The sequence below is a fragment of the Rhinoderma darwinii genome, chromosome 5 (assembly GCF_050947455.1).
Source record: "Rhinoderma darwinii isolate aRhiDar2 chromosome 5, aRhiDar2.hap1, whole genome shotgun sequence".
In the NCBI taxonomy this organism is placed as follows: Eukaryota; Metazoa; Chordata; class Amphibia; order Anura; family Rhinodermatidae; genus Rhinoderma; species Rhinoderma darwinii.
Window position 1 is genome coordinate 7,856,976 of NC_134691.1, and position 12,096 is coordinate 7,869,071.

General features: G+C 43.9%; 1 protein-coding gene across 2 annotated transcripts in view; it reads left to right on the forward strand.

The window, feature by feature from the left end:
* The window catches only part of TRAPPC9 (trafficking protein particle complex subunit 9), a 531,112-nt gene that overhangs the window by 95,645 nt on the left and 423,371 nt on the right, over positions 1-12,096 (forward strand). For both annotated transcript variants that reach the window (XM_075825698.1, XM_075825699.1), the window contains exon 16: positions 10,981-11,133. In XM_075825698.1, coding sequence (XP_075681813.1) covers positions 10,981-11,133 — 153 coding nt within the window. The remainder of the gene's footprint in view (positions 1-10,980; positions 11,134-12,096) is intronic.

The window sequence follows — 12,096 nt, forward strand, 5'->3', positions numbered from 1 at the left end:
TAAGCAGAATTATTTAGTTGAGTGTATTATAAACTTTTTTTTAGTTTATTTTTGGGTTTTATGAACTGCAGTGGCCACAATAGGTTGATATTTCCGGTTTTCTGCATCTCTTGTCAGCTTTGCAGTATAGACTGGGACAGGGTGAGCAAAGTCATCTCTTTATCATTATAGGGCGTGTGAGTTAATGACCGCTCTATTATACTGCTGGAAGTGCCCTTTATTGTACATGATGTGATCGTCACTGTAATGTAGATTACAGCAGTGTTTTCTATTTAGAAAAACGATCATTTTTGACGGAGTTATGACCTATTTTAGCTTTATGCTAATGCTTTCTCAATGGACAACTGGGCGTGTTTTACTTTTTGGCCAAGTGGGCGTTGGGGAGAGAAGTGTATGACGCTGACCAATCAGTGACCAATCAGCGTCATACACTTCTCTCCATTCATTTACACAGCATATAGCTATATCGCTATGTTCTGCCACATAAACACACAGTAACGTTACTGCAGTGTCCTGACAATGAATATACATTACCTCCAGCCAGGACGTGATGTGTATTCAGAATCCTGACACTTCGCTAATACAATCCCGACACTACAGCACATCAAACGTAATCTCGCGGGATTGCGCTGTAAACTGTAATTTCAAACGAGATTACGCTAGCTGTGCTGTAGTGTCGGGATTGTGTTAGCGAAGTGTCAGGATTCTGAATACACATCACGTCCTGGCTGGAGGTAATGTATATTCATTGTCAGGACACTGCAGTAATGTTATAGTGTGTTTATGTGGCGGCACATAGTGATATAGCTATATCGCTATGTGCCGTGTAAATGAATGGAGAGAAGTGTATGACGCTGATTGGTCACTGATTGGTCAGCATCATACACTACTCTCCACAATGCCCACTTGGCCAAAAAGTAAAACACGCCCAGTTGTCCATTGAGAAACTCATTAGCATAAATCTAAAATAGGTCATAACTCTGTCAAAAATTATTGTTTTTCTAAATAAAAAACACTGCTGTGATCTACATTACAGCGCCGATCACATTATGTACTATATAGACCACTCATAATGTGTGACAGAGACTCTTTAAGGAATGTTCCTAGAATTTAACATGATGTTTTTGTGAAGCAGTAAAACTCTTTTTTGCCCAGCAATATTATGAAATTGCCAAATTATAAAATGTTCTGGATTATCGGACGGTCCTAAAAAAGAATAATCAGAGGAATCTGGTAACTGCTTATCTCCGTTCTGTTAATCCTTGTCCTACAAAATCTGCGCGTATCGTACAATTCGTTGCCAGAACAAGTGCCGGATTATCAAAAATTCTAGACTTCCAGACGCCGATTTAAGGGAATTTTTACTTTGTTTTAATATTAATAAAAATATAATATCCTTTATTGAATCTGCTTGTTTTTCTTCATTAGTCTGATGTACAGTAATTTATGTAGATTGAATGTAGCCACATTTACATTCCCGTATTTCGGAGGCGGCGGTATTGGACTGATTGTAATACTCCTGCAGCATCTAATTGCGCCATGTAGCCCGTCTCGGGCCGAGGGAGTCGCTCTCCAAATTTCATAGTCGACGGCTCTTTTAATTCTAGAAACTCTTCTGTATAAATCTCCCTGCTTCAGCCGCTCGTATATGTTGTAGTTAATTCCCAGCTCCTTATGTAACTCGTGGCTTATGGTGAGGAGGGGGGTTTGTTAGAGAAATTAATCCCTGGTGACTTCTCCATTTACCTGATCCGAGAGCTTTGGAAGGCGGGATCCCTAAAGACTTCCATCCGAGATTGATGGGAAGGAACTTTTTTTTTTCTTCTTCCTCTGGGCTAATGGTTCGTTTTACATTAAACTAACGTTGCTTAGGCAAAAACTTTGATGAACGATGGAAATTCTGTTCCTGGAGGAATTACTGTAACAACCTACCTGGTAATAAGGCGCCGGGCCGCACACTGAATAAACAGATTTTTTCGCTCGTAAGAAGTAAAAGTCACGCTTTTTGGCTACGAAGCCAAACATGTTCCTGTACCAGTATTATATCAATACCATCTACATGGACTGTTGAGTCACTTGACATATTCTTTGTTTTACCTCTTTTATATTGACTTTTAGTAATACCACGACATATACTCTAGTCCACACGTGTCAAACATAAGGCCCGCAGGGCGAATCCGGCCTGCCACTTCATTTTATGTGGCCCGCGAGGTCCGCTGCATGTAAAAACCAGAATCAGGGTTTTTACATGCAGCGCCACAACAGCAGGACTTCTAAGTCCGCAAAAACAGATGGGTTTTTTTCTGCCGTCCATAGCATCCAGCAGAAAAAAAGCACCGTCCGGGAGTTAGTTGTCCCATAACATTGCACTGCGCCAAAAAGGACATGCGCAGTGCAAAGGGAAGAATAGGCGGCCGCGGGCGTATTTCCAATCTGAAAATATGCAGGCTCGCGGCAAAGTCAGTAAGTCTGAGTGAGGTCAGTGCCGGGAATGAACCAGTCCAATCACCTGACCTGAGGTGACTGGACTGGTTTATTCCCGGGCCGGCACCGACCTCACTCACACCGCCGCTGCTGACCTGCTAAATGAGAGTAACTTCAGGCAGAGCGGTAGCGGTAAGCCTATGTGGCCTGGGGCACTCTGGGCCCTATGTGTGGGACTATATACAGGGGGCAGACTGTGTGGCACTCTCTACAAGGGGGGGGCTGTGTGGCACTCTCTACAAGGAGGTGCTGTGTGGCACTCTACAAGTGGGACTGTGTGTGGCACTGTACAAGGGGGGCTGTTTGTGGCGCTATCTACAAGGGGGGCTGTGTGGCACTATCTACAAGAGGGGGTGTTTGGCACTTTCTACAGGGGGCTGTGTGTGTGTGTGTGTGTGTGTGGCTATCTACAGGGGGCTGTGTGTGTGTTGGTCTATCTACAGGGGGCTGTGTGTGTGTTGGGCTATCTCCAGGGGGCTGTGTGTGTGTGTGTGTGTGTGTGTGTGTGTGTGTGTGTGTGTGTTGGACTATCTACAGGGGGCTGTGTGTGTGTTGGTCTATCTCCAGGAGGCTGTGTGTGTGTGTTGGTCTATCTACAGGGGGCTGTGTGTGTGTGTGGGTCTATCTCCAGGGGGCTGTGTGTGTGTGTTGGACTATCTACAAGGGGCTGTGTGTGTGTGTTGGACTATCTACAGGGGTGTGTGTGTGTGTGTGTGTGTGTGTGTGTGTGTGTGTTGGGCTATCTACAGGGGGCTGTGTGTGTGTGTGTGTGTTGGTCTATCTACAGGGGGCTGTGTGTGTGTTGGGCTATCTACAGGGGGCTGTGTGTGTGTTGGTCTATCTACAGGGGGCTGTGTGTGTGTGTTGGTCTATCTACAATGGGCTGTGTGTGTGTGTGTGTGTGTGTGTGTGTTGGTCTATCTACAGGGGGCTGTGTGTGTGTTGGGCTATCTCCAGGGGGCTGTGTGTGTGTGTGTTGGACTATCTACAGGGGGCTGTGTGTGTGTGTGTTGGGCTATCTACAGGGGGCTGTGTGTGTGTGTGTGTGTGTTGGGCTATCTACAGGGGGCTGTGTGTGTGTTTGGCTATCTCCAGGGGGCTGTGTGTGTGTGTGTGTGTAGGACTATCTACAGGGGGCTGTGTGTTTGTGTGTATGTGTGTGTGTGTTGGTCTATCTACAGGGGTCTGTGTGTGTGTTGGGCTATCTACAGGGGGCTGTGTGTGTGTGTTGGGCTATCTACAGGGGGCTGTGTGTGTGTTGGGCTATTTACAGGGGGCTGTGTGTGTGTGTGTGTGTGTTGGGCTATCTACAGGGGGCTGTGTGTGTGTGTGTGTTGGTCTATCTACAGGGGGCTGTGTGTGTGTGTTGGTCTATCTACAGGGGGCTGTGTGTGTGTGTTGGTCTATCTACAGGGGGCGGTGTGTGTGTGTGTGTGTGTGTGTGTGTTGGGCTATCTACAGGGGGCTGTGTGTGTGTTGGTCTATCTACAGGGGGCTGTGTGTGTGTGTTGGTCTATCTCCAGGGGGCTGTGTGTGTGTGTTGGTCTATCTACAGGGGGCTGTGTGTGTGTGTGTGTGTGTGGGTCTATCTACAGGGGGCTGTGTGTGTGTGTTGGTCTATCTACAGGGGGCTGTGTGTGTGTGTGTTGGTCTATCTACAGGGGGCTGTGTGTGTGTTGGGCTATCTCCAGGGGGCTGTGTGTGTGTGTTGGACTATCTACAGGGGGCTGTGTGTGTGTGTGTGTGTGTGTGTGTTGGGCTATCTACAGGGGGCTGTGTGTGTGTGTTGGGCTATCTACAGGGGGCTGTGTGTGTGTTTGGCTATCTCCAGGGGGCTGTGTGTGTGTGTTGGACTATCTACAGGGGGCTGTGTATGTGTGTGTGTTGGTCTATCTACAGGGGGCTGTGTGTGTGTGTGTTGGACTATCTCCAGGGGGCTGTGTGTGTGTGTTGGACTATCTACAGGGGGCTGTGTGTGTGTGTGTGTGTGTTGGGCTATCTACAGGGGGCTGTGTGTGTGTCTTTGGCTATCTCCAGGGGGCTGTGTGTGTGTGTTGGACTATCTACAGGGGGCTGTGTGTGTGTGTGTGTGTGTGTGTGTGTTGGACTATCTACAGGGGGCTGTGTGTGTGTTGGTCTATCTCCAGGAGGCTGTGTGTGTGTGTGTTGGTCTATCTACAGGGGGCTGTGTGTGTGTGTGGGTCTATCTCCAGGGGGCTGTGTGTGTGTGTTGGACTATCTACAAGGGGCTGTGTGTGTGTGTTGGACTATCTACAGGGGGCTGTGTGTGTGTGTGTGTGTGTGTGTGTGTGTGTGTGTGTGTGTGTTGGGCTATCTACAGGGGGCTGTGTGTGTGTGTGTGGCTATCTACAGGGGGCTGTGTGTGTGTGTGTGTGTGTGTGTGTGTGTGTGTGTGTGTGTGTTGGGCTATCTACAGGGGGCTGTGTGTGTGTTTGGCTATCTCCAGGGGGCTGTGTGTGTGTGTTGGACTATCTACAGGGGGCTGTGTATGTGTGTGTGTTGGTCTATCTACAGGGGGCTGTGTGTGTGTTGGGCTATCTACAGGGGGCTGTGTGTGTGTGTTGGGCTATCTACAGGGGGCTGTGTGTGTGTTGGGCTATTTACAGGGGGCTGTGTGTGTGTGTGTGTGTGTGTGTGTGTTGGGCTATCTACAGGGGCCTGTGTGTGTGTGTGTGTGTGTTGGGCTATCTACAGGGGCCTGTGTGTGTGTGTGTGTGTGTGTGTTGGGCTATCTACAGGGGCCTGTGTGTGTGTGTGTGTGTGTGTGTGTGTGTGTGTGTTGGTCTATCTACAGGGGGCTGTGTGTGTGTGTGTGTGTGTGTGTTGGTCTATCTACAGGGGGCTGTGTGTGTGTTAGTCTATCTACAGGGGGCGGTGTGTGTGTGTGTGTGTAGGGCTACCTACAAGGGGGCTGTGTGTGTGTGTGTGTGTGTGTGTGCCTTGGGCTATCTACAGGGGACTGTGTGTGTCTTGGCCTATCTACAGGGGGCTCAGCTGCGGCATTATTACTGAGGGGGCACTTTTATTGTGTCGAGCACTGAGGTATTATTATTACCATCTGGGGCACTGTGGAGTAATGTAACTACTCCTTAACAGTTAAGCGAGCTGTTACATTTACCATCTACACGGTCTTACAATTACAATCGGCCCTTTGAAGGCAACCATAAGGCTGATATGGCCCTCGGTGAAAATGAGTTTGACACCCCTGCTCTAGTCCCATCCAGAGCTGCTTTCAAATTCTTACAGTTCACCTCGGAAACACAATGTGAATTCAGTAAACTTCACTATCAGACATGTGACCGAACAATTTTGCTGTAACTTTCTCACTGTCGTGTGATTTCCCACAATGCATTGTGGTAAGAGGAACCAGCGGAATTCTGAATGTGCAGCTCTGGTTGTAAATGGAGGAGGAAAGCTTATGTAATAGCATTTAATTTAAAACAAGTAAAGTATTTAAAGGTTTTTGTCCAGTTTTCAGTAAATAAGGCTCAAAATGATCTGCAACTTTCTAATCAACTTTGTTTTTTGATAGCTCTGCTTGCTGGCAGTGAATATAGGCATTCTATTTACATCCAGAGGCTGAAATCCTGTTCTTATCTCCTCCTCCTCTTCCTCACACTGGATGCATGAGTCTAGGTAACCTTCTGTGAGCTAAACAGACTGATACTTTTTAGCTGCGCTGATACATTGTAGCAAACTCTCAGGACAAGATAGAGATTTCTGCTGATATATTTAGCTCTCAGAGAATTGTCTAAACTGGATACATTGTACAAAAAACCTTTAGGGCTTTTTCAGGTCTTTAAAGAGTTTGGGCTGTCAATATCGATGGGGGTCTGACCCCCGGCATCCTGGCTGATCAGCTGCACGAAGGGACTGGAGCGCCGCGTCCCCTTAGTTGTGTACCCAGACCCCGCCCCACAGCCGTTTAATAATTTTCCCATTGCATAATATTAATTATAATGATGATTAGAGACGAGTAAAACATTGAGAATGTGGAGAACACGATTTGTTATTTTGTAATTTCCCTATCCAAATCAGAAACTGGTTATCTGATAGTTCATAAGTCTCAATAATACATTGTACCAGAACTACTGCCATTTTGCTAGATTCTGGCTATGGAAGCCAAAAATATCCCGGCTATTAATCATTGCGTTGTTTAGAAAACCCATGTTTAAAGGAGTCCTCCGCTTTGGACGATCCCTACTTGTTTGTGACCAGCTTATCGTCAAGGTATTACCTAAGTGTCCCCCCTGCTGGACCTCCAGCGATCAGCTGTGATCTGTGGGGAAACCTGGTGGTAAGTGTTCAATTTCCCTGCAGCACCACCACAGGAGAAATGAAGTATTACACAGTGTCCATTCATATCAATGTGTTCTCTGTGTGATACAGGACAGGACAGGTCCTCCAGAGAGAGAGACGCTCTATGTAACCGCTCTCCACCAAGAGATGAGGATCCTGAACAGAGGACTCCCCTCTTTTAAAGGGGTTGTCTAGGTATTGGGTGTTTTTTTTCATACTTATGACCTATCCACGGGATAAGTCATCAGTATATGATCGATGGAGGTCCGACACCGCACCCCACACCGATTAGCGGTTCCGGCTGCCACGGGTGCCGGAAGTTATGCAGGGGTCGTTGCTGGAAACGCATGGCTCGGTACAATGTATATAGCGGCCGTACTGCAGCTCTGCTCCTATTCACGTAAAGGATTCGGAGCTCCATCGACGGAAAATAAAAGCATTGCGGCTCTCAGAATATGGCAACTCAAACTATTTTGTTTTTTAACAAATAGTTTTTTTAAATAAAAGTCTGAAATCATAAAAAAAATATTTTTTTCGACATGATCAAATTTACTTGCAGAATAATTTCAACATGTCGTGTTTTTTGCATGGTGAACGCAGTAGAAACGAAACCCCCAAAAAAATGGAGGAGCCTCTGTTGTTTTTCCATTACATTTTACAAATATTATTTTTTTCTGTCTCACAGTACATTACATGGTGACAATAAAAACTACAACTTGTCCCGCGAAAAAACAAGCCCTGATACGGATATGACGACGGAAAAATAAAAAAGTTTTGACTTTTGGAAGTTAGGGAAGGAAAAAATTAGTAAAGCATAAAAAAAGCTATATATATATATACTCGCCTAAATCATAACGACCCGCAGGATAAAGATAACTTGTCGTTTATACCGAACGACGAGCGCCGTATAAACAAATCCCAAAAAGCAATGACAGAATTGCTGTTTTTTACCCATTCCTCCCAAAATTTTTCACTACAATACTATATATATATACCCTAAAATAGTGCCATTAAAAAAAAAATACAATTCATCCTGCAAAAATAACCCCCTATATAGCTACGATGACGAAAAAAATAAAAAGTTATCTCTCTTGGCGCGCAGTGATGAAAAAAGCATTGTGATTTCCCCACAGTGGGAGTCTCTCTGGAGTCCTCCTTTAAGGCTATGTTCACACAGAGTTTTTTTGCAGGCAGAATTTTTTCTGTATTGGATCTACTTTTTTGTGGATCTTGATTTTAGGTGATCGACCAGGTGCCAGGGACACGAACATGTGGCGTGGGGATAAGGCTACTGCCAGGAAGTTGGCATCAAACTCTACACTAACCTAGGCCAGCAGAGTGTGCTGGGTCCGTTTCTACATGGTGGGAACCAAACTGTATTTAGCTATCCTGTCCTGATAGTTTGCTACAATGTTTCGGTGCAGATAACATGTATCAGTCTGGAGTCCGGACAGTTTACCTCACAGAGGATTGACTAGAAATCGCATATATAATTTCTTGAAGCATTTCCTTAGGGAATTCTTAAACGGGCACTGTCAAACTTTGATGTAATGGTTCGGGGTGGGGAGACGACAGGTGAGCCCTAATCTACCCGCAACTCACTGACGGCGTACAACTACGCTCAGTAAGTGCAAAGACAGACAACACAAGGGCACACAGAAGCAAGGGGGAGTAAGGGCAGTTGCCCACGGAAAACCGTGAGCAATAGGCAGTGGTGAACGAGCCAAATCAAACCAGGAGAGTACGTAGTAGCAAAACAGAGCAGGAGAATAGTCAGGCAAGCCAGGGTCAAAAAGTTACAGCGGTCAATCAGGTAAATAGCAGGAATAGCAGAGCCAGGAAACAAGAGAATCACAGGCAAGGAACATGCTGCAAGTGAGGGTATAAATAGACCAGGGGCGGGAGCTAGAACCGTCAGGCCAGGCTGTGATAGGTTCTCCCTCTCCTCAGCCTGCAAGCCTGAGTGGTAACAGATCGCGTCACTCTAGCAGACCTTGGAGCTGATAAAAGCTGATTAACCCCAGGCGTCGACACAGAACCTGTGTCAGGCAAACCCTTTACATTTGCATAGATAAATAGTACAGACGAGAAACTTTGTAATATATCTTATCGGAGTAACAAGCCCCTTTTTGCTCTTATCTGGCTTTTTTCCTGCTCCCCCTCCATCTGCTAAACTGAATCACTCTGAAAATTCAGCTTTATCCGTCTGGAGTCGGACAGCAGCTCACATGTATCAAATTACATGGAAGTCTATGGAGAGGGGAGGGGAAAAGAGTGAGCAGTAAGTGCAGGAGATAAGAGCAGAACGACCGGCATAGAAACTTTCTATCACAATCAAAGCACTTCATTCACATGAGTACAGGTCAGTACTTCTCTATATATGTCCTGCATGATCCTGGGGCTGTTTCTCAGTGAGAGAGAAGGTTACGGTGCAGATTCTCCTCCTCTTACTGTGTGTGTGGTGTATGGCAGCCAGTCTCCACCCCTGAGCTCAGGGAGAAATCCAAACTACAGATACAGCATGCGAAGGGGAAAACTACTAAAAATTGCAAAATCAAAGTCGTATAATGGTCAGAAATAGTGCTGCTCCTCATGTACACACACATGGTAGCTTATCCTGAAAAGTCAAATGAATCGACAGGTGCTCCTTAAGGCTTTGGCACTTTAGGTTGCCGAACAATTACATGTAGTGACATAGCCATGTGTTCCCTCTGCTCTACATTACACTGCCTCTCCATATGGCACAGACTTGTTTTAGGTCCCGCCCAATCAGGCAACAGGAAGCATAAGAAGATGATAAATTATAAGAAGGAAAACAAATAGGGGAGAAGTGACAGCATGAAATAGAATGGCGGGCAGCGTATGACTATGTCCCGAGTTCTCCAGCAGAGCTGTTTGCAGGTTGTGTTGTGTATGGAGGATATTTATAAGAAGGGATATTTTACCAGACAGCCACTTCTTCTGCTCCGCTATTTTCTTGCGTTATTTATACGGTTACTCCTGGTTTGGAGGAGGCAGGTACAGTAAATCTACCAAACTGATGGATTTCTATAGCGAACGCCGCTCTCTTCTCTAATAGGCGAATTAGTGCTGAATCGATGCCCTCTTATACAATTTACATGATACGCCTGGACAATGTGTCCCTCAAGGCGATGTCATACGGACATTTTTGTGCCGCTGATTTCAAGTTCACAAGCCCAATTTTTTTCTCCATTGTAGATAACAATCGTAAAATAAAAGCGTAGACGCCACGCCAATATCTGTCAGCAGATTGCTGCATTTTATGTCATTTTTCTAGGTTGTTTGTATCAGTCCTACATAATATGCACATAAATGTAACTCTTTGCTTCTGAAGCTTAGCTGTGCTTTTGAACATAATTTGTTTAATCGCATTTTTAGATTCGGTATAATAGCTTGACATCTTCTGCTCCAGTCACTTCCAGAGCTGCATACAAAATCCAGGTCTACAAGAACGAACATCTCACTACTGCCACCTGCTGATTCAGTGTGTTCATTGTATGAGATGGTAGGGATTATGGCAGAGACGGTACAGTAGTCCAATAGAGAAGCACCATGTCTCCCACAATGCAGTGCATCATGGGGCAGCGCGATATATTATCTCAGCTTAATAACAACACGAAGGTCGTCTAACTCACAATTTTAGGAAGTTTCTTAACAGAAAGCGAGCGCATTATAAGAAAATAATTAGGTGTATGAATGAGAGTAATTGGAGAGGTTTACAATAATTTTACATTGGAATTTCAGTGTTTGAACCAAAATTTAAAAAAAAATTAAAACAAAAAATCTCTCGATAATTGCATGACACAAGGCAGTCCCTTTAAAACATGGATGAAATATGGATGCCTCCGCTTTAAAGGGCGTTTAACATCTGCATTACGGATGAAAGTAGCGCGTGCTGTGTTTTTAAATTACGTGCTTATTTTCTAAGCCCATGTGAATAGCCTCATTATTTAGCATTCGCTCCGTATTACAGACAGGATAACATTTCTGGAATACGAATGTAAAATGCGCTCGTCTGAAAGAGGCCGAGGGATTTTTTTTTGAGTAATTATAGATGCGCTTGAAGCCCCTTTATATCTGTTGGTCGACTCGTTTGATACATTTTTATGTGTATACATATTTGTTTTCACCATTTCCTTTTTATGAACTTTTCAGAAAAACTGTACGGTGACTTCCTGATTTGGGATCTGAATGAGACCATTTCCCAGTTGCCCCTGAAACCCGGAAAAACAGCAACTTTCACCGTCTATATCAAGGTGAAGCTGGACTTTTCCTGCCAAGAGAACCTTCTCCTAGATCTGAATGACGGTAAGAAACAAAACCAGATTCTATCTACAATGTGAACCTGATTGTGCTTGTATTTTGTGGCTTATTTAATCATCTTTAGTACAATAGAGTTCATTCATTTTTTAATGTTATACCACCCCCTATATACAAGAATATATCTACTATAATACTGCCCCCTATATACAAGAATATATCTACTATAATACTGCTCCTATATACAGGAATATATCTACTATAATACTGCCCCCTATATACAAGAATATAACTACTATAATACTGCTCCCTATATACAAGAATATAACTACTATAATACTGCCCCCTATATACAAGAATATAACTACTATAATACTGACCCCTATATACAAGAATATAACTACTATAATACTGCCCCTATATACAAGAATATAATTACTATACTGCCCCTATATACAAGAATATAACTACTATAATACTGCCCCCTATATACAAGAATATAACTACTATAATACTGCCCCCTATATACAAGAATATAACTACTATAATACTGCTCCTATATACAAGAATATAACTACTATAATACTGCCCCTATATACAAGAATATATCTACTATAATACTGCCCCTATATACAAGAATATAACTACTATAATACTGCTCCCTATATACAAGAATATAACTAATATAATACTGCCCCCTATATACAAGAATATAACTACTATAATACTGCCCCTATATACAAGAATATAACTACTATAATACTGCCCCCTATATACAAGAATATATCTACTATAATACTGCCCCCTATATACAAGAATATACCTACTATAATACTGCCCCCTATATACAAGAATATACCTACTATAATACTGCCCCCTATATACAAGAATATATCTACTATAACACTGCCCCCTATATACAAGAATATAACTACTATAATACTGCCCCTTTATACAAGAATATAACTACTATAATACTGCCCCTATATACAAGAATATAACTACTATAAT